Raw genomic sequence first — 23,814 nt, 5'->3', positions numbered from 1 at the left:
TCTGCTACTTCAGTCAGCGCCGCTTCTCAGGCTACTCGACGCCGGACTCCAGGGAAACCAGTCTCCAGGTCAGGATCTTGCTGCTTTCTTGGTTCTAAGGCCTGTTCCTGCTGTCCAGGTCCTTAGGATGAGTTTCTTCTGTCTTCTTCCCACACAGGGCTATAGGCTGGGATCCATCAGTAGGGACAAGTATCAAGGGTGGGTTTATGGATCCCACTCCAGGCACAAGTTTCCACCCCTGCTGCTTCACTCCTTCCTCCTTCACTGTTGTGCTCCTCTCTCTTCACCAGTCAGGTGCCAACTGCCAGCTCCAACTGCCAACTGCCTCTCTTATCCTCCCAACATTCTAAACGGTCTCCAACTGTCACAGAGTTCTGGAATCTCCTGGAATGTTCTGGAAGGTGCTGGTAGGTTCCAGTGGATGCTGGTGATGTCACAGGTGGCCACCATCTTGTGCTCCAGGCCCTCAGACAGAAGTTTCAGGGGTAGCTAAAATGGCTCCCTGAATCTGCAGCAACACGAAAAAGTCTGGTGGTTCCCAAAAAGGAAAAAATTCAAACAGGGTTTGAGGCAAAAGTGGGACAAAATAAATAATGATGAGGAGGGACCACCCAAAGGGCTGACAGGTCTAACACGCGTCCCCCCCAGCTGAAAGTGGGGAGAGCTACCCAACCCCTTGGGAGTTCTCATCACTAAGGCGGAAATACCTTGAGAGACCGTCTGCATTGGCGTGGTCCACTCCAGGCCGATGTTCCACCTGAAAGTCCATCCCCTGTAGGGAAATAGACCACCTCAACAACTTGGGATTCTCCCCCTTCATTTGCATCAGCCAACGAAGGGGTCGGTGGTCGGTCTGAACTAGGAAGTGCGAGCCAAACAGGTATGGCCGCAACTTCTTCAGAGCCCATACCACTGCAAAGGCTTCACGCTCTATTGCACTCCACTTCTGTTCCCTGGGAAGTAGTCTCCTGGATAGGAAGACCACGGGTTGATCCAGACCCTCTTCGTTGTGTTGCGATAACACTGCCCCAATGCCATGCTCTGATGCATCTGTCTGGACAATGAACTTCTTGGAAAAGTCTGGGGCCCTTAAGACCGGGGCCTCGCACATGGCTTTCTTCAATTTCTCAAAGGCTTGCTGACAAGCCTCCGTCCAGACTACCCGTCGAGGTTGTTTCTTGGACGTGAGCTCCGTGAGAGGGGCTACGATGGTACCGTACCCCTTCACGAAGCGGCGATAGTATCCCGTGAGGCCCAAAAATGCTCGGACCTCAGTCTGTGTCTTGGGGGGTTCCCAGGCCATGATGGCCTCGATCTTCGCCTGGAGGGGTTGCACCGTTCCCCTACCCACCAAGTGTCCAAGGTACACTACCGACCCCTGCCCGATCTGGCACTTGCTGGCCTTGATCGTCAATCCAGCTTGTCTCAGGGCCTGGAGAACAGCTTGCAGGTGACGCAAGTGATCCTCCCAGCTGTTACTGAAGACGGCTATGTCATCCAGATAAGCAGCAGAGAAACTCTCCATCCCGGTGAGGATCTGGTTTACCAGGCGCTGAAACGTGGCAGGTGCGTTCTTGAGCCCAAAGGGCATCACACAGAACTGGTAGTGGCCATTGGGCGTGGAGAAGGCTGACCTTTCCCTTGCTCCATCAGTCAAAGAGATCTGCCAGTACCCAGAGGTAAGGTCAAAGGTACTTAGATATTGGGCAGCTCCCAGCCGGTCAATTAATTCATCCGCCCTAGGGATCGGATGTGCATCAGTCTTTGTCACTGAATTCAGTCCCCGGTAGTCCACACAGAACCTCAGTTCTGGTTGGGCACCCGGTGGTGCAGCTTTCGGTACTAACACCACCGGACTGGACCAGGGGCTGCTAGAAGGTTCAATCACTCCTAGCTCCAGCATCTTAGTGACTTCACTATGAATGCTGGCCTTCACCTTGTCTGACATCCGGTAGATCTTGGACTTCACAGGTGGGCTGTCTCCTGTGTCCACGTCATGGACGCACAGGTGAGTCCTACCCGGGACAAGGGAGAACAACGCAGAGTACTGCCCCAGGGCCTGGCGACAGTCCTCCTGCTGTTCAGGAGTTAGAGATGGGGAGAGAATCACTCCCTCCACCGACCCATCCTTTTCCTGAGACGCAAACAGATCAGGGAGAGGCTCGCTTTCCACGTCCTCTCCTCCGTCAGTCACCATCATCAAGATGACTTCGGGCCTCTCGTGGTGGGGTTTGAGGCGGTTGGCATGCAGCACCCGCAGGGGCTGACGAGGGGTCTTCAGGTCCACCAAGTAGGTAGCCTTACCCTTCTTCTCCAACACCTCAAAGGGTCCTGACCAGCGATCCTGGAGGGCACTAAGCTCTCCTGGTTCGATCACCCACACCTTCTGGCCAGGCTCCAACTCCACCGGGTGAGCGTTGTGGTCATACCACGCCTTCATTACTGCTTGGCTGGCTTCCAAGTTGTCAGAAGCTTGCTTCCACAACTTAGCCATTTGGCTCCGGAAGGCCAGCATGTAGCTCACCACATCCTGGGGGAGCTTTCTGGGAGTTCTTTCCCATCCGTCTCTCACCAGGTTAAGAGGTCCACGTACAGGGTGCCCATACAGAAGCTCGAAGGGGCTGAAGCCCACTCCCTTCTGTGGCACTTCCCTGTAGGAAAAAAGTAAACAGGGTAGGAGGACGTCCCATTTCCTCCGCAGGCTTTCAGGCAGACTTCTGATCATGCCTTTTAAGGTTTTGTTAAACCTTTCCACTAGACCATTTGTCTGGGGGTGGTAAGGAGTGGTGAACCGGTAGGTCACTCCACACTCCTTCCACATTGCCCGCATATATGCTGACATGAAGTTGGTCCCCCTGTCGGACACAACTTCCTTGGGAAAACCCACTCGGGTAAAGATTCCCATCAGGGCCCTAGCCACAACAGGTGCTGTTATGGTCCTCAGAGGTATTGCCTCTGGGTACCGTGTGGCATGATCCACCAGAACCAGGATAAACCTGTGACCAGCTGTAGTTGGTGGATCTAATGGACCCACAATGTCGATGCCCACCCTTTCAAAGGGGGTGCTAACGACAGGAAGTGGTTCCAGGGGAGCTTTCAGCTTCACCCCTGTTTTCCCACTGGCTTGGCAAGACACACATGTCCGGCAGTAGGTATCGGACGACACTTTCATCTGAGGCCAATAAAAGTGTGGGACAAGACGGGCGAAGGTCTTGTCTTGCCCCAGGTGTCCTGCCAATGGTATCTCGTGAGCCAACTCCAGAAGGAAGGCTCGATAACGTTGAGGAACTACCAAGGCTCGTGACGATCCATGTAGGGGTGCCTTGGGTTCACTGTAGAGGAGGCCATCCTCCCAGTAAACACTGTAGTTCCCTTCAACGTTCCCTGCTGCTTGGGCTTCGGCCTGTCGCCTCAGCCCCTCAAGGGTAGGGCACTCCCTCTGGCCCTGGCAGAATTCCTCCCTGGACGGGCCTCCCTCCACGTGCCACTCGGCCGGGATGGGTAAGTCCTCCAGGTTGGTAACGTCCCCCTCCGCAGACTCCTGGCCCACCACCTCCGGTGGCCTATCCGTCCTACGGGGTGGAGACGCCGAGGCAGGCTCCTCCTGTCCTCGGTTCTTCCCTTGACTGGCAGCTGGCTGGGCCTTTGTTCCAGGCTCCAGCCGGAATGAACTCCCTCTTCGGGTAGTCTCGGACCTTGTGCTAACACAGGCCCAGTCAGGTGTACCCAGCATCTCGGTGTGAGTCCGGTATTCCACCTCCTTCCAAGCGTTGTGCTCCATGTCATTGCCCAGCAGACAATCGACTGGCACGGCAGGGCTTACGGCAACTCGAAGTGAACCTGCAACCCCCCCCCATTCAAAGGGAACCTCGGCCACGGGATAGTGACCTGTTCTGCCGTCAGCCATCGCGGCTGGGTGGAGTACATCGGGAATTACCTGCTCTGGAGACACCAGCTGGCTACGCACCATAGTCATACTGGCTCCTGTGTCTCTCAGAGCCTCCCCTCTTTGGCCGTTGATGGTGATCCACTGCCCATACTTTGCGGTATTTGCGGGCACCTGGATCTTAGGAACCATCTCCCGTTCTCCCAGGGACACTAGAGTGACACCCGCCCACTCCCTTCCCTTAGTTAAGGGCATCTCCTCCCCGAGCACTACACTAGCTACTCCGGGGGGCTTTCCTCCAGTGGGAGGGGGTGATCGTTTCTGACACTTCGGATCTCCTTTATAGTGTCCAACGCCACCGCACTCGTAGCAATGGACAACCCTTGGCTGCTGACTCTGGCCAGGATTAGGGTTTCTGGGTGGGTTAGCCTTAGAGGTGAATCCTGTTCCCTTCCCTTGGAAGTTATTTTGGGGGCCTTTGGAGAACTCCTTTTTCTTTTCCCCTCCCTCTTTCTTCTGGGGGGCGCCCTGTCCGGCCTTTTGAGTATCCCCTCCAGTCCCCCTTGTGGACACCCGGGTACTAGCCCAAATGTCCGCCTCCTCAGCAAGCTTCCGGGGACTGGTCAGCTTGCTATCCACCAGGTGTTGCCGCAGTTCAGGGAAACATTTCTCGAGTAGGTGTTCCTTCAGTACTAGGTCAAACAGCTCCTCGTAGTTCCTTACTTCACTGCCCTGAATCCAACCTTCCAGTGCCTTCTTTGCATAGTCCAGGAAGTCCACCCAATTCTGTGTGCCCAGCTTGTGACTACCCCTGAACTTCTGTCTGTACTTTTCAGGTGTTAGTCCAAACTTTCTGATGAGCGCCAGTTTCATGGTGGGGTAGTGGGTCTGCTCATCCTCTTCGAGGGCCAATAAAGCATCCCTACCAGCTGGAGGCATGTACTTATACAATCCCCCTCCCCAGTACTTCACTGGAACCCCATGGGCCCTCAACGAGACCTCATAGGCTGCTAGCCACTTCGCGAGGTCGTCACCCGCCCCATAGCTAGCTACTATGTCCTTTGGCAGGTAAGGTTTGGGTTCCCTGGTGGACTCTTGGATTTGGCTGCCACCATTAGGAACAGTTGGTGCCCCAATTCTTAGGATCTGAAGCTCTATCTCTTTCAGTCTTATCTCATGAGCCATCCTCTCTTTCTCCGTCTCATGAGCCAACCTCTGTTCCTCCTTCTCCTTCTCCAGCTTTGCTAAATCCCATGTGAGCTGTCTTTTCTCTCTCCGATCTGCTAACTCCACGCTGGATAAGCCCCCGCTAGAGACAGTGCTGCCCTTCCTAGAAAGTGTCCTGGGCCCTGCTGACAGGTTCCCCACCTCAGGTTGGTACATCTCAGCCCCCTCGGGGTCAGGCTCTCCATCCCTGTCTTCCTCCTCAGCCTTGCTTTCTCGGCGTGCCTCCCCCCAAGCCCTTAAGCTGGTTTGGAGTGCACCCTTCTTTGCTCCTGGGGGACAGTACACCCCCTCCCGCTGGCAAAACTCCCTGAGTTGGGCCACAGTGTACGTTTCTAGATTCTCTAGTACAAACTCCATCTTGCCCACTCAGGTTAGAGGACAGGTTTTGTGCAGTAACAATGCAGGGGGGTACCTTTAATAATACCTCCTCCCACCACCAGAGTAAATTTGAAAAAAACAAAAACCCACAATTAGGAAGGCCGCTTTGAGAAAACTCCCGGTGTAGGCCTATGGACTACCCACAGTTATTGTTGAGTATACGTAGGCACAGCTCTATCCCACCGCTGAACACCAATTTATGTTGGAAACAGCCCACTCCCACTCCGCAGGGTGGTGGTGGACTCCCCGAACACACTGTGGTAGCTTGGCTCGAGTGGTCAGGAAACAGGCGCAGTGCTAAGCATACAATATACCCATACAATAACCATGCGTGCATCCGTTCCAAAAACGACTCTACACCGTAAAAATTATGAAAATATTCTTTCTTTATCTTTTTCTCTTAGTTGCTGATTGGAAAAATAAATAGGTCAATCACAATATACAAGTTTCAATTAGTGCAGGTCAAATAAATATTGGCTGTTTGATGAAATAAATAGGGGTGATCATAAATAACAGGGCATAAATACAAGTGCAATATATACAGACAATTAAATACTTTGAGGCAATAAATACTGTACCAATAAATATTGTACACCATCAAGTCCTGTGGACCTATAAATATAGTGCAGCAATAAATAGGTAAAAATTCAATAAATACAGTACCCCCAATAAATAATTAAAAGTATACAGCAACACTCATGTAATCAGATGACACTTCAATTCTTAAGGGCTGATTTGGCCCAGGCACAGCTTGTAGGGTTGTGGAAGGCTTGAGGGGGGCTACTCCCTGGCTGGGACAAGGCTGAGGCCTAAGCTGAGGTAGATCAAAGGGGGGAATACCAGTGCCCTGGCTTTCTCTCTCCACACAACCTCTCTAGGTTAGTCCCAGTTCACCCCAGGCACAGTCAGGTTGGTTTCAGCACCTCCCTAGCCCCTTAGAGCAGTCTCGCAGGTCTCCACAGGGCCTTAGGCGCCCTCTACTCCACTTACTGCCCTTTTTCTGATGTTCCGACGCCGCTGGAGTCGTGTCGACGCCGTGAGGCGGTTCCGGTTCGGTCTCGGCGGCCTCGGCACAATGTCAGTTCTTTGACGACGCCGGTAGGCGGTTCCGGTCCGATGTCGGTGGCCTCGGTTCGATCTCGACCTCCGGTTCGACGGCGTCGGGCAGTCTCTCCACGATGTCGACTTCGGGGCGGCTCCGGTCCGATGGCGCTCTCGGCTCCGATGACGTCAGCCGGCCTGGCCTCGATGTCGACTTCCGGCGACTCCGGGGTGCGATCCTCACCCCCGACCTCCGGTGCTCCTCCACACAGGTTCCGGGCGTCTCCGGAGTGCGATCCTCACTCCCGACCTCCGGTGCTCCTCTACCTCGGTCTCCGACGACTCCGGAGGGCGGACTTCACTCCTCCGATGACGCCGCTCGCTCGACCTCGGTTCACTTCCTCCTCGACCTCTGGTATTCCTCACGACCTCCGTCGGCGCCCTCTCACGACCTCAGGCGGCTCCGGGTACGACGTCTGCTACTTCAGTCAGCGCCGCTTCTCCACCTCGGGCTCCAGGTCTTCAGGCTACTCGACGCCGGACTCCAGGGAAACCAGTCTCCAGGTCAGGATCTTGCTGCTTTCTTGGTTCTAAGGCCTGTTCCTGCTGTCCAGGTCCTTAGGATGAGTTTCTTCTGTCTTCTTCCCACACAGGGCTATAGGCTGGGATCCATCAGTAGGGACAAGTATCAAGGGTGGGTTTATGGATCCCACTCCAGGCACAAGTTTCCACCCCTGCTGCTTCACTCCTTCCTCCTTCACTGTTGTGCTCCTCTCTCTTCACCAGTCAGGTGCCAACTGCCAGCTCCAACTGCCAACTGCCTCTCTTATCCTCCCAACATTCTAAACGGTCTCCAACTGTCACAGAGTTCTGGAATCTCCTGGAATGTTCTGGAAGGTGCTGGTAGGTTCCAGTGGATGCTGGTGATGTCACAGGTGGCCACCATCTTGTGCTCCAGGCCCTCAGACAGAAGTTTCAGGGGTAGCTAAAATGGCTCCCTGAATCTGCAGCAACACGAAAAAGTCTGGTGGTTCCCAAAAAGGAAAAAATTCAAACAGGGTTTGAGGCAAAAGTGGGACAAAATAAATAATGATGAGGAGGGACCACCCAAAGGGCTGACAGGTCTAACAACATACCTTGGGATCTTATGAATGGTACCAACCAAAAAGGGAGTGGATAGGTATCGGAGAGAAGATCTAATATTCACCAGAAATATTCTTACTGGAGGAAAGTATTCTTTTACTTCTTCCAACAGATTCCTCACCCTATGAAAATATCCCAAAGCAATACCCTCCAGAAGATGGGAGTGAGTAGTGCCAACGACCCATGTAAGTCGTGCAACACAACCTGGCAAAGTACCCAACACTGCAACCTTGAGTTGTTAGGCAATACTACTTAACAAAAAGTACAAAAGGATCACAATGTACTCACCTGGTAAATATTAGCCACCAAGACATTGTTGAGCACTGAAACCCGTGGAAGTAGCATCAGCACTCATGAAGCGGGCAAGAATGCCAGGCAATTGGGGTTTCCTTAGACACTGCATAGACTATCTTATTGCAAAGACTAATCCAAGGTGAGATAGTGCATTTGGCCTTTCTGGCTGCAATGGATATAGTATGACACTGGGTGCCTGGAATCCAGCCCAATTCAGATACTCCTCTTCTTTTGGGGGATAAGGAGGATGAAAAAAGACGGGAAACAGACTGACTGACCAACCAACACAATTTTCAGCAGGAATGAAGGCTAAGTGCAAAGCACCAGTTTATATGGAAAGAACACAATGAATAGCAGTTGGACTGGGAGGGTTTTCAGTTCTCAATCCATATTGGCAGAAGTTATTTCCACCAAGAAAACAGTTTTCAATATTAGCAGATGAACCAGGCAACTGTGCATTGGCTTGGGAGGTGCCAAGAGGAAAGTGAACACCAAATGCAAATCCCACTGAAGAATACTAAAAGTGGCGACAAACAAAACAAACCTTTCAAAATGCATGCAATGTGTAGTGACAAACAAAGAATGATGGTCAGGAAGGAACACAACAGTTAATAGGGCAGACAAATCTCCAAACGCAGCAACTGCCAAACCCTACTGAGCAAGAGACAGTACCAAGTGTAAAACATGAAAAAATGGGCTACAGAAGGATCCAAACATTCGGACTCGCCCCAATAAGCAGACACATTAAAGTGGCCTGCATAAACAGATTTCATGGAGGGTTTGCCAACAGCCAAGAGGATGTCTACCACTTCTTTAGGTAAACAAAAAGTTCCATTTGGCCGAGCTCGATCCCCATATTAGCAGTTGCAGCATAACAGGAAAAAATGCTTTGAAAGTAGGTCCACCCTAAGCTGAAGAGAAAGAGGGACCGAGTTTTAACAGATGGGCATACAAAACTATCCTCACCAAAACTGGGGTGATCAGAATTAATTGTTATCAATCCCCTGGCACCTTCTGCAGAAGTAGGATTGGCAGGAACACGCAGCGCACACCCGGAGACTTATCACACCTGAATATATCCAAAAGGGTACTATTCCGGGGGAGAACAAAGCAGAGAGCATCATTTGTGGCAAAGAGATACAGTAAATGGATAATCCCAACCTGTAAAAGATCATTTTCTTCACTTTGAGGTGAATCTCCAACTCATGGTTCTCTAGGGAAAGAACTCCGAGTGTCTGCCCACATGTTGAGGATGCTTACTAGTTGAGCTGAAACTTTGAATATGCACCATTGGAGAGCCCATTGGCACAGATATATTGTCTTACAACAGGTGTCCAAGACTCCACACCAGTCTATTGACAGAATGGCAATGGGTGTGTTGTCAGACAGGACCTGAATGGTGCTTCCTGAGATAGAGGCGAGGAAGACCTTCAGGGCAAAGTGTGCTGTCTGCAGGTTGAGAGCCTGGATGTGCAGGTAGCCTAAGACAGGGATCAAAAGACCCCCACAGTTATGTCATTCAAATGAGTGTCTTAGCCCAATGGGGAGGCACACAATAACTGTAGCCCGCAACTCTGGAATGCTGAAAGAACAAAACACCAAAGGACTGGAATGGCACATGCTGAGCTGAGAGATTTCCCTAATGCTTGAACATTACTGTATAGTCTTCATTCACCAACTGATGTGCGTCATCAATGGAATGCATAAGGCCGCAAGGCCTACCAGGAGTAGGACTTGCAAAAATTGAATCTCTGTCCAAGCCAAAAATATTGATATTATATCCCGGGTATCTACAATTCTCTCCTCCGGGGAAAAAGTCATCGTACAGGCTGCATCTATAGCAGAGTAAGTATGAAGCTCAGTCTCTGCCACAGACTAACATCGTGGAATGGTGTTGAGTCTACAAACGGTCCTGGGAGCAAAGCGGTTTTCTTGAGCAAGAAAACAAACTTGTCGTCCTGTGGGGCTTTTATTTATTTTGTGGAAAGATGTCTTAAGAGATCGTTCCTGACGAGGAGACCTAATTGAAAGAGATTATGGTCTCTTTGAGGGGTCACTATGGACGTTCGCTAAAAAATAACTTGTCATCCCATGGCCAGGTGAATCATGAACAAGAGTCACAAGCTCACAGTTCACTGAGGGAGCCAAGATACCACATGCAGAGACAATGCTGATCAGACAAAGACACATGCAAATGTTAAACCATGGAACCATTAGAAAACATTTGACCTAGCTGCTATCAAACACAAGAGGAATGGCATTGGTGAAGCACAAAGAGATATGGACCCATGTCAATGAGGAGTGGAAAAACAAACTGGCACCAGTCGCCGCTTTATATGTCTATGTATCATCAACTCCTGGTTGGGGATAAAGCTGCGGCTTAAACAGCATGGTGTCTCTTGACTGTGCTGGACACCTATTGCTGGGGAAAAAAAGCCAGATACAGTCTTGTCTCTGGAGAATATTCAAAAGGTGAGGAATTTACAGGAAGAAGTATTTATCAGAACATGATGTATTTATGTCAATTTAATAAACCTCTAGTACACTAAAGGGAAAGGTCATGGGGTGCAATGTCTTGGAAGGATATTATTGTTATAATTACTATTTTTGAAAACCTTGAAATGCACTATTTTTTGTAACTATTTTGCTTCATACCATAGACTTGTTTTGTGTAGCCGTAAATAAAATATGTTATAATCATCAAATGTAAGCATACTTCTTAACTCAAACTCTTCTACACGTTTGACACACATTATTGGCAAACGTGTGGCAGGGCATCCAATTTTTCCACATGCTTATGCCGCCTGAAGGCGTTAACTGAAAATTCTATATACTGTTTAAAGAACATTTTCAGAACATTATCATTTCCTTTTCTCAATTTCTAATCTGTCTCTGCGAGAGTCCTCTTTGGTACAAGTGTTTTTCGCAGTAATTAGGAAAAATGCATTGGTGAAGCAACCCACCACTCACTCTTCATGCACCAAGAATATATTTCCCTCAGTCTTTTAAATCAACTACTTGGCAGAGAATCCATGAGGGGGGATGGAAAATGCCGGATACTCTGAAGAAAGGAAGGGTGAAAGGGGACTGGAAGCTGTAGCCAAAAACTACGGTTGGATCTTGGAATAGGCACATAATATTTATGACAAAAGCAATGGCTCTGGCATAATTTATTTATGCATCTTTAGAGTTGCATAGTGTGTTTTGAAAATATATTGACTTTAGTCCAGAATGTGCTCCTTTCAAATCCATTCTTACTACCTCACCCACAACACTGAAACAAAGCATACGCTGACCAGAGTGGCATTGCAGCAATGATTCTTCATCTAATACCCCTCAGACACCAGTCCATCTCTGCAGGCAGCTGCATGTACCAACCGTAGTGCCAGAAGATTCAACTCCTATAGTTGGTATGGAGTCCGAAATCTGGTGACAGGGTCCACCGTCATCGACGGGAAAGAGTAACATATTCATATAACCAAATTCAAAGACACAATACGCCATAAAAAAGTCCAGTTGATGCCAACACATCCCTTCCTGAAACTTCACACCAAGAAGTACAGCAAACCCTTTGCTAGCACCATCTTCACCTCAAAACCCAAGCTCAACGCGGATTGTTTAAACACAGATATTATCCTTTGTCATCAAGTATGCAGGAGGCACAAGGATACCCTACTCATATGTCACAGTGTCAATCAAAAAATAAAGAAGGGTGCAAAACTTTGTAGAGGTCGCGGAGTAAATGATGCTGTATATGACATTGTATCCTGGCTGTAGATCCAATTAAAAGTTTCTTAAACAAAACAACTCTCTATACAAAGCCTCTAACTCACATTTCCCTCTATAATGAGGATTATGCACAATAAACACAACCTATACACCTTTCTCACAAAAACTACCACACACACAGAGAACCTCTTCTGAAGCAGATCTGCATGCAACTAATCCATTATATATAGGCTTTACTGGTTTCAATTTGATTTGCTGTGATTTCTGGTGGGGGTTCAGTTTTATCCAGTATTTTTATAACTAGTACAAATCATTTGTTATCCGTTTTTGTACTATTAAAAAATACTAATAAAACAAAATAAAAATCACAGGGACGTTATTTTCCGCGCTTATAAATAGTTTAGATTTTAATTTGTCCAATTCATTCCTTTAGACAGTTCCTCCTTTCTTCCTGTTTCTTACGCTCTTCCTACTAACCCCCCCTTGAACATACTCTTCCATATACCTTTTTATCATTCCTCCCACCTCCCTGCCTGCCCGGTTTCCCCTCACTCAAGCTCCTCTCCCTAAGACGCCAGTCTCACCCAATGTCAAGGATGTGCATGACAGGAGATATGTTTGCACCTCGTGAAAATGTGATTGCAGCAGGTAAAAGGTTAATTGGGGGCATATAACATCTTTCTTGCGGATCTCTTCTTTAGTCAAGTGGCAGTGATCAGCTGAAACATGATTTTCTACATATGACATAAGCTATATGTTATGAGGTGCTCTGCGTTGAATTATTGTAAGCCATATAAGCAAAACCAGAATACCTACTCTGCTCAATTAAAATATAGGCAAACAAAAGCACTAAAAATCTCATTAGTATCAAATTCGTTTTGAAGTTCTTGTCTATTCAGCAATATAAAGCAAACACAAGGAGATGATGGACGGAGCACTGAAACTTTTCAGACACTCACCCCCAGTCACAGATCTGGGTTGAATCCATCATCGTCCTTTAAAGGAAAGCTAGAAAGAAGCACAGGATTGGCCCACTCACTTACCTCAATCCCGTGAGAATAATGGTAAATTTTACCACCTTAAACAACAACAAAAGTGTGAACTATTCATATTCATATAAGCATGCATGCATGTACAAACCGTGACAGGGTATTTCCTCGGTCTATAACTGCCCACTTAGTAATCAAGGCTCCAGAAGTTCTAGAGAGGAGGGCGGGCTCTATAGTCACACATTCATTAAGAGTCCATACCCTGCATGGTACCTAGCTCCTGCCCTCCACGCCCTGAATATTCACCAAGGTCCCAACATATGCTGGGGGGGAAAAAACTGGGATAGAAGGGATTACCACACAAATAGCATACCCAAGACGCATCTCTTGCAGTGGACATGGCCAATGTGCCTTACTGACATTAAGGGATTGAAACACCCCAACGAACAACTACACTTACACATTCCAGGGCACACAACATATTCTCCAGCCTGGATTATATATTTATCTCTAGAGGGAAGATAACATCCATAGGGAAGGCAGAATTCTATGTAAAATGAATATCAGACCACTTCCCTTTAATTATACCCTTAGGAGGGAAGTTGGAAACATAGGAGGGGAAGTCGGAAACATAGGATCGGACTGGAAACTTAATGCATGGGACTTAAAGAATCCTGAGACCATATCACAGATAACTGCAGATCCTGAAATGTACTTTAAAGAAAATTAGGGCTTAGGTGAATCCCCGAGACAGTATGGGAAGCATACAAGACAGTCCTAAGAGATAAGGTGAGGGTATTATCACCCGTAAGAAACAACACACAGATTTGGAGTAATAAGAGCAAGAACACACATTGCTCTCGCAGCTGTGCCCGTTTCTACTGAGACAGGCGGTAGAAGAGAGTATATAGATAAGGAACAAAATGTGACACCAACTAATACTGGTAATACGACACAAACTGTATAAAGTGGGAGACAAGGACGAACATCTGCTGGCTTAGCACAGTAAAAAGGTAGGTGGGAGGGATAAATATGACACCAATGACGACATACATACCCCAAGAATACAATTTGAGAGGGGGTCAGGAGGGACATTAAGTTTAAAGACTTCTACAACTCCAAAAACCCTCAGATCAAAAGCGCAAAAACTAACAGGAGATGCAGAGTCTAAGAGAATAGCAAGCTACTGACTGCTGAGTGAAAAATACAGAAAAGTACAAGAGAAGTCCTTAAAGAGATCAGGATAACACCGGGCGGGAGTTAAGAGTTCATCAGCCCACCCTTACTGGCGGAGCATCGTCATCTGAAACTCTGTGGAATAAAGGGCTAAGTACACAATGGCAGGCCAGAAGGTACTGCTCAGTGCTCAGCCTGATTATTCTCTTAAAAATTTAAAATTTAGACTAGGTTTTTTTAAATATGAAACTTAAGTAATCCTGAATAAACATATTTTTTGCCTTAGTATTCATTTTTAAATTCACATTCACACTTGAGCACTGCACTATACTCTTCAGCTTTTGAGTATAACCCCTGGCAGGAGTATTTTTCTTCTAGGAATAATCAGGCTGAGCACTGAGCAGTACCTTCTGGCCTGCCATTGTGTACTTAGCCCTTTATTCCACAGAGTTTCAGATGACGATGCTCCGCCAGTAAGGGTGGGCTGATGAACTCTTAACTCCCGCCCGGTGTTATCCTGATCTCTTTAAGGACTTCTCTTGTACTTTTCTGTATTTTTCACTCAGCAGTCAGTAGCTTGCTATTCTCTTAGACTCTGCATCTCCTGTTAGTTTTTGGACATACATACCCCACCATGCGTTTGCTAAATACTTTGGTAAATTGTAGGAGGCAGAAACTCTGGTTGGAGAAGACTAGATTTAACAATTTCTGGACTGTACGTGGCAAAACTGAGTAGCAACAATAGGAATGATGTGGAAAGGGATATCACATTAGAAGTAGTCACTGAGGCAATAAAGCAAATGAAAGTTGGAAAGGCCCCAGTAGGATACTAGTGGAGCGTTACAAAATAAAATAATAACATAAAAAACACTCCTCACTTCTGAATCCACACTTACTACGAGAGTATAAGGAAGACGGAGATACGAGGACACTATTTCCTAACCTTAGACAAGCAATTATTACAGTAATAAAGAAGGAGAGAAGGCAAGGGGACAAATGCTAATCATACCGACCCAAATGGTTGCTCAATATAGAAACTAAAATTAATAGAAAATATCCTGGTCTTCAGCTCCCTTATCCACAGAAACCATTCTGACTTTATGCCATGACGTTCCACCAGGCTTAGCCTTAGAAGGCTCCATAATTGGTCACCTTCAATAAATTTGCAGACAGAACCCCATTTTATGATATCACTGAATGTGGGGAAAGGCATTTGATGCAGTAAATTGATCTCTCTTGTTCTTAACACGCCAAAGGTTTAGGTTTGGACCAGTGTTCGGCAGTTGGGTGGCTCTTTTTTAGAAGAACCCAACAGCAGTGATCAAAGTTAACAAAATGGTGTTGCGTGTCTTTCCCGTAGGACGAGGTCTCTGGATGCTCACTCAGAGCTCTTTTTGCCACAAGCATAGAAGCCTTGGCCTCGTAGGTCAGAGAGCAGGCACAAATCAAGGGATTTCAGCAGTGTACTCTGGGGGGTACTTCAGGCTTGGGTCGCTAGAGGTAGTCTCACACTAAAGGGTCGAATGGCAAACATCAAAATGGTCACCCTACCAATATTACTGTACATTACGGAGAACATACCATACCAAATTTCTTAGGCACCTTTTGTTAGAATAGAGAAGGTGCTGGGTACACTTCTCTGAAATAGAGGCAGTCCAAGTACTGCAATGAAAGCTCCGAATAGTGGGTCTCTACAATAAAAGGATTGCTCTCCCTGATGTTAGAGCCAACTATTGGTTGGCACAACTCATTACCAAGCGGATGTATGCACCAACAGATGACCCCTCAATCAGGCTGGAAAGACTGACGCTGATCAAACCCTCCTTCCTCCACCATCTATATGGAGGTCAAAGGAAAGTGCACTAATTGCCAGCAACACAGGCAGTGACAGTAGCCTGGGAAAGGGTCATGTGGTGCCTTAGGTTGAAGTTGCAAAAGGAATATTCTTATAGAAACAGAAAACTTTTAAGGAAGTCACAAAATTTCTGGGGGTTCAGGAAGTGGGACAAGATAGACATATCAAAAGGTAGGTGACCTCTTTGAGGGAGGCACTTTTAAGGCTTTTTTTGAGCCTTCAACAGATAGGAAAATGAATTAACTCAAAGTCAACTATCTAAATACACCAAACTTTGGCACGCTTTGCAGGTCAAGGAATTGACACTGTCAGAGATCCCAGAATTTGCCCAACTAGAAAATAGAATGTTACTGGATGAGCTGGGAAAGAGGGGGGTTTCTTCCACTTACAGAACTCTAATTAACAATATGCCAGATAAGCTGGAACACCCGAGGATGAGACAGGAAGAAGAATTGGGTGCACTGGAACATATCGACTGGGAAGGTCTTAATAAAGGCAAGGGTGCAGCTTATCCAACTGAATATTCTTCACAGAGTGTACTATAACAGTAACAGGATGCACAGAATGGGTAGAGCCCTAACACCTACCTGCCTAAAATGCAATAGAAAAGAGGGCACCTTACTGAATACAATCTGGGGCTGAAGCATGGTGCAGGCATACTGGAGAAGTAGAACGCTTAACTGAGGACAAATTTCGAAGTATAAAATTCCGATGTCTCCCCATTTTATATAGCAAAAAACAATTATACAACTGCTTCAAATCTAGTCAGCAAGAAAATCTTAGAACCATTTAGAAAACACACATCCCAGACAGTTTTCGGCATCAACAAGACCATAAACAGTGAAAGTGAAGAGCCTGAAATCCCAAGTGATTAAAGAGGGGAGTAAAGAAGAGAAAGAATGACTGAGTCAAAGGAGGCATAGCGAGTGAAAAAAATTCAAAGAGATCACATCTTCCAGGGAGGCTTAAGTAGTCAGTCATCAAAATATCAGCAGACTCAGTATACCAAATTGAACACAAGCCAGAACATTTTCATTGCTCTACTCAGCCATGGGTCTTCTGGGTCAACTACTGTAACAGTCAACAGCTCAATGTCCAATTGGCTTGTAAAAGCGTAGCATACACCCAAAATAAATAAATACACTTTCAATCCATAAACAAAAGCGAAGCACATGAGTTGTCACTCGGGATGTTAAAAGTTAGAATGGTTATTAAAAAAATATATACATACACAATGACTGCTTTGCATACTCACATATTCAAACCGGTCTTTGCATAGCTGAACCATGAGGTGAAGGAAAACCAGTCCAGCGAACCAGAGGCACCACATTACTACCTCCTCCACGGTCTGTACATTCAGTACGCCAAAAATAAAAATAAACTTGTAGAAGATAAAATTCCAGAATTTGTCCTTAAGGTGCTGAAAATAAGAAGCAAACATATGAAAAGTTATCAGGTATGCATGAAAATATAATTTATCAAGGTTTACATTTGTTTACTATTAAAAGGTGAGACTGCTATTAGACTCCCCCCCCCCCCCCACCTCAGATGTGCACAGGTCTTCTAGAGGTAGCAGGGACGGCACAAATCATGTGCCAATACTGTAGCTTTTGAATATAATATTAAGCCTGCTCATGCTCTTTACATGCCATAACCCTGCATGTTGAAAATAAATTAAGTGTTTGATATGGGCAAATAAATCCCAGAGAAAAGCCGCCTTCACAGGCAGGAAGAAAAAAATCCACCCACTTCAAATGTACTGGTTACTTCCAAATATTCTTCTTACAGTCAGATATGTAAATGTATATGCCTAGGGCCAAATCTGCAAAAGCACTCTTTGAAAAGTCAGAAATTCATTCATAAAACCTAAGCTATAATTAATGTTCTTACTTTGAGAATCCTCAAAGAATTCCAGGATTGCTGTTAGGAAGCCAAGGTTATACCAGCTTTATGACGCATATCTATTATGTATACGGCAATGCATTGGTAAACTACATTTTAACGTTCCACTTTTTTTTTTTTTTATTATAAGAAAAATAAATCCCGTGGAGAAAACATTCCCCCTCTACACATCGCCACCATAAAAAAAATTCCCCTGCCCTAGACAACAGTAAACCTAGAATTAAATAAAAAGCAAAAAAGTGACAAATAGAGCAAAAATGCTGAGTTAGTGAGAATTTCCCTTCAATGCAGACTGCATTTTGCAACATCTCTAGACATACACAAGACACACAGAATACCAAAAAGTTAATAGGTGTGGTCTTGCACACCCACCTATACGTCATGCTTCATCATCGGCTACACCTCATTCACCGAAGAACCTCCCAATGGTGAATGGGGTCCGCACGGTAATGAGGAGTACTTTTGGGAAGGTAGGTAATGTGGAAACGGAATCCAGACTATATAAAAATCTCAGTATGTAATCCCAAGGGTTGACCTTTAAGGTGGTTAGATCTGGGGGATGATTAAAAACTACACTGATGCACTTTATGAGCTAGTATCCCTGTTTCATTAGGGGTCAGCATGCTCCAGCCTATAAACCGGCCGTTAAGCACGTCCAAGATTTTCTTTAGGACACCAGATCCTAATTTTACTGAATCCTAGCTCTAAACATACATTAGCCATCATACATCATCAGGCACACAATCTATTACTACCAACCAGTAAACCTGTTACTTTTTGATTTTTGTTTAACTGTAGTTCAAGTGGGGAGGGACTATCCCTTTTCTTCTCATTCCCTAGGTCCTTTCCCCTAATAGGATCACCAGGCCTGCTGATTTATAACAGTAAAACTATGATAGTTTTCAGGTTGCAAAGCCAACTCCAAAAAAAAATGTGAATGCCCTCAAACGAACCTTTAAGTTAGTTTGTGGGTGCTCACTTGTTTTACTATGTGCAAGAACCACAGAACAAACAAAGTCCCATACCTTATATTTGATTGGCATTGTATTGGACACATTTCCTTTTAAGTAAAATGTCATAGTTGATGCTTCACTGAATGAGAACAGGATTTTGCTTTAGTAAATGGTGCATTTGTGCATCTAAGTTTCACTTCATTGTGTGAATACATTTGCAAACTTGGCTAAAGGGCTTGTATGGCTTCCCAATGTTGATCCTTTGCACCTAAATAGTTAGCATACAACAGAGCTCTACCATTTTAGCTAACAAACACAGTGCGTCAATTTCAAGATGCTGAGCTGAGAACAGCAAAGTACAGTGACTAACAAGCATTTACAATGCAATGGTCTCTGCATTGTTAAAGTTAGAGCTATTGGCATTGCTCATAACCCCCACCACAAATCTTCAAAACAACACTTAACCAGCACTCTTAACCCCCTTTATTCTCCCGATGTAGGCAGCAGTAGAACGAAAGCACCAGCTGGCAGAGTTAGAGGTACATTGCTGAGATGCAAAAAAACAAGCATTCAGTGCACTTTGCGCCAGGCGGAAACAAAGCACCAGTGCCTCAGGAGGAGCAGAGTTCCTCTAGGCCCTGCTTGGTGAGCTGTTTTTCGTGGATGGAGAAGCTGGCTGAGCTTGGGGCAGTATGTTTGTGCACTGTCCTCTACAAATACGGTCAGACTGAATAGCACCCTCCAAAGTAATTAGTGAAACAAGTCACCTTTTAGCACCTCGAACCACAAACGGTATCTTGGCACTTACTGTAGGTGGTATTGTGAAACTGAAAGCCACCATTTTATAGACCCCGGTGGGTGAAAGGGAGCGGCTCTACAGTCCTTCAGACCTACAAATGACAGCTACAATGTGGGAGCTGAACCAGAAATCTAATGGCGCGAAGAGACCGAAGGCACATTACAATGACGAAGTTCCACAGGGATCTTTATTATGCGCTTGTGAACTAAGCTGGGGAGAAGTTACGCCATCCTTACAGCGAGCCTGCCACCCTCTCAGAAGGGGTGTACACATTCTGCTCCTTCCGACCCCAGGCGAAGCTCACACACGCAGTGACCCAAAGAGCTCCTGGCTAAAGCACGAATGTGCTGGTTATCATTGCCAATGCACTTCAGTCATTACCGTCAGCACCTGCACTGCCCCTTCCATCACGACCCCGAAGCAGAGACCTGTCCGAGAGCACCCTCGACCGCCCATTAGCTAATAGTCGACCCTCCGCACCCACCCCCACCTCTGGGACCGTCGCTGGCCTCCACCCGTCTGCACAATGCGCTGCAGGAGGGGTATGCATAACCTGGATGGGTGACAGCGATTGGGAATGCCCTGAAAAATAATGGTTACCTGTTGTCCTTCATACGGCCCTGGGTCCTAGTGCCTCCCACAGGGCTCGTGGCTCATGCTGGGTGAGTCGGGCTTCCCTCCTCTGTTCTCGGCTGGCAGCAGCAACTCAAGCACGCACCCCGAGCCGCCGCCAATGCTGCTGGAGGAGCCCGGGAGAAGGCGCGGCTTCTCCCCCTCCCATGGAGTCCCGATGGCTGAGCCTGGCCGGGAGGAGGAGGGTCGGCGCGGACTGCTTTGCTAGACTCTCCCCCTTGTCCTCCAATTCGCACTATAATGCGGGCTTTGATTGGTCGCAGTGCCGAAACGGCCAGCGAACCAGGAACTGGCAGCATCACCCCCACGCACCCACCGGCGATAGCATCATCAGAGGAGCGGCGTGAGGGGAGGGGGAGCGGAAGCAGGGTCAGAGTGCCGCGAGGCGCGGTGCAGCGCGCGGGCGCCTGTGTCACGAGTTTATTCCGTCACGGCCCCGTTGTACGGGAGTGGCGGTTTGTCCCCGCGCTAGTCCCTAAACCTTGATCCTGTGCTGCTCATCTCGCTGCTCATTTCGCAAGCAATTAAGTGCATAGAAGCAAATAAATATCAGAAATTGCACTTTTAAGCAAAGTGAACCGCTAATATATCTCGAAAATGCTGCAAAACCCTAGAAATGGACGGTTATCAGTTAATGACATTAAATCCGTGCACTCCATGCTGCAGCCTATCCAGGGCTTTAAGGTGGATAAAAAAACAAGCACACCACTGCCTAAGCACACCACTGCCTTTCTCCGAGGCGAAGCAGAAATGCCTCGGAGAAAGGCAGCGGCCATTTCGGATTCGGGGGCGTGTTCTCCTCTTGCCATTGGCTGGAGGAGATAATTAGACTTCTTGAAAAAAAACACGCCCCCCGATCCGAAAAGGACGGGGCCTAATCGGAATGACGGACCTCTTCTCCAATGGCTGGCCAGCATTCAAGAGGCCAGCCAATGGAGAACAGGGGAGAAGAGGGGCGGGTTCAAGCCCCTCTTCTCCAAGTCATTATCTCTCGCAAACGATACTGCGCAAGCGCAGCCTTCGCTAGCCGAGACCTAAAAAGGTCACAGTCCTTTACAAGCACTGCTGTAGTTGGCTTTAGATGGTTGCTGGTGGGTTTGTCCCTCCAACATTACTTAGAAAACCAACAGATAAAATGGCAAAAGCACAGTTCACACTTTTGGCGATGCTGTACCCTTAGAGCCACTGATATGTCCACATCTTAGAAAGATTCACAGCGACATTACTGATGTTACAAAGACAGTAATGTGTAGTACTTCTACCAATACATTTGTTTTAAAAGATCTCCAATGCACAAATGCACTATTTGTTTTAATCCCCACTGCATACTAAACCAGTTTAACAGTACACAGAATAAGTAAGCACTCAAAAGGTAACAGGAGACTCCTTCTAGAATAGGAAATAAAACGAAGGAGATGTTAAGTAACTCTGATACTCTCCCATATGTTCCCTTTCTTGAAAAACCTGTGATGCTCCTTCTTGAAGTGGAAATAGAAAGTGTGAAACTAAACACTTTCCTCCAGTGTGTGCTTCAGTCTACCACCTAAAAACCAGCATATGCTAAACATCAAAGTCAGCTGGAAAAACTACCAGTCAGATCTAAATTAGGGACAGAGTGTCCTTTAAGAAAGGATGTCCATGAACCAAATCCACGTTACTTATTATTGTACAGTACACATTTCCTTAACCTGCAGCAAATTCCCTTTTATTCAGAACTTTTGGAAATAGATTACCAGAAAAAGGTACACTTGGATTACGTTGGTAAATGAGGCATTACCAGTGATTAGACTGTATACATTGGTCATACTAGTAACTATTGTACTTGCAGACTCATAGTTCCCTTTTGTCCTGACTCAGGAGATGTCTGCACAGCATGCAAGCTACACCATAACATACTTGAAAATCAAAGTTTAACTTTTTGGGGAGCGGAGTCCATCAGCCACAAAGGCTAGAGCACCCCACTTCCCACTGGTATCTCAGTTCTTTTCTCTGTTTACACCGGTGTTTACAGGAAAAGGGGTAATATACAGCTTGTTCTATAGTACTCTGACCACCAGTACAAAGTCACTACAGTAACTACTATTTAATTATTTGTATATCCTAGTCGCCCAGTCCTCGAAGTCACAGGAAGAATAAAAAGAAAAAAACTTGCCTACCTTCAGAAACAGGTCGATACATATTCTGCACACAGATTCCTCACTTTATGAATTCTCATTCCAAACTTCAGACTAGTCCAGAAAACTTTTTGCCAGCATGGTCACTCCCGCACCGCCAGGTGGTGCTATGAGACTTTAGCTGTCACTCCACCTCCGTACATGACGACACCAGGACATTGCAAAATGCTCCGTTTTTACATTGACATACACTAGTCTATTCTACTCCTCAAGATGTTTACATCAGGTACCTTACAACTACCCCATTCCCAGACAAGATCTCTTTTTGTCACGAGGAGTCCAATAAAATAGATCATTTTATTTTTGGGCACGGTTACTCCAGGTCTCATGTCCAGCAGTCAACTGAGGGTTCAAGTCTACTTATGTGGGGGCGTGGTCAACCGCCGTGCAAAATGGCAGCAGCTTAGAGCGGCTCCGTTTGAGCACGCCCGCTCCAAGGCAACATCCATGCAAATATCCGCTGTGAGTGAAAACCACTCGCCTAACCAGTGACCGGAGCCCACCCGGAGCATTTTCGCCAAAAGAACGGGTGAATTTGGCCGCGTGGAAACAGATAACGGAGCGCCGGCCTTGTCAATTAATCCGCCTGCGTGTCCTGAGAGGTGGAGATGGGGCACTCGTATTCCCCGCATGGCTGTCTGAAACGGCGAAGACAGAGCGAACCTGTGCAACACCTTTTGCGACTTATCTGGGGCCCCGCGGGCAATATTACTAGGCCATAGCTCCCACCGGTGAGTCTCGTGAAGCAGTCCTGCCACGCCGCCCGTAACGTGGCCCAGAGGGCACGACGCAACTTTCTAGTATTGGCCGCCACCTGCTGAGGGGGATTGTGGCCTGGATTGAAAGCATTGGCTAATCCCCCGCCCGATTACAAACACGCGCTGCAGCTTTGCCACAGCTACCCCTAACAACGGCGTAGAGCTACTGGCCCAAGTGCCTACCAGCAAACTATTTGTCCACCTGGAAAATTGGAACAAAGATTACGTCTGAGATATCCCGGGGGCCCTGGGACGACAGAAGGGGGGCGCCTCACTTATCGAGACAAGGCGGCCTAAGGGGTCCACAGCCAAAAGTGTGAGTGACCATCAGATATCGTGCTGCCCGTGCTGGCCTGGCCTGAAGGTGTAGCCCATATACCCGACACGCACAGCAGATAACCGGCAAATGGACGCCTTATTGGTAACCTCCTAGAGTCGAGTGGATGCAAAATGGCAAGTGGAAGCACTACTAAGGCCTCAACGCAAGCCAAGCTGGAAAAGTTCGTCTGGAATAAGGAAGCGGGCCCTAGAGACAAGGATGCGGACGACCTAACTGTAAAGCAGCAAGAGAGGGACGGGCCGACAGAAGTCACTCTCCAAGATATGACGACTGCTATCACAATGGTGAGGACGTCACTAGAGATCAGAATTGACACCGAAGTCTCCCTCATATGTGCAGACATGCGCAACATGAACTCTAGAATTAAAGAAGTCGAATCTACTACGAACTCTCTGGTTGAGGACACTGTCACTCTGCAGAAGAAGGTGACTGAGCTACAGACCCCAAGCAACAGAATGGAAGACCTTCTTGATGAATACGAAGGGTGCTCACGGCGCAACAACATGAGAATTCTTGGGGTTCCAGAACATGCCGAAG

At 47.1% G+C, this 23,814-nt stretch overlaps 1 protein-coding gene across 1 annotated transcript in view; it reads right to left on the bottom strand.

Annotated features, from left to right (window-relative positions):
* AMFR (autocrine motility factor receptor) overlaps positions 1-23,814 on the bottom strand; it is a 391,859-nt gene that overhangs the window by 304,537 nt on the left and 63,508 nt on the right. The window contains exon 3 of the mRNA XM_085638721.1: positions 16,974-17,138. Within this exon, the coding sequence (XP_085494847.1) occupies positions 16,974-17,138 (165 nt within the window). The remainder of the gene's footprint in view (positions 1-16,973; positions 17,139-23,814) is intronic.

This window comes from Triturus cristatus, chromosome 12 (assembly GCF_964204655.1).
Source record: "Triturus cristatus chromosome 12, aTriCri1.1, whole genome shotgun sequence".
NCBI lineage: Eukaryota > Metazoa > Chordata > Amphibia > Caudata > Salamandridae > Triturus > Triturus cristatus.
Note: the sequence above shows the minus strand (reverse complement) of the source record. Positions and strands in the feature narration are given on the sequence as shown.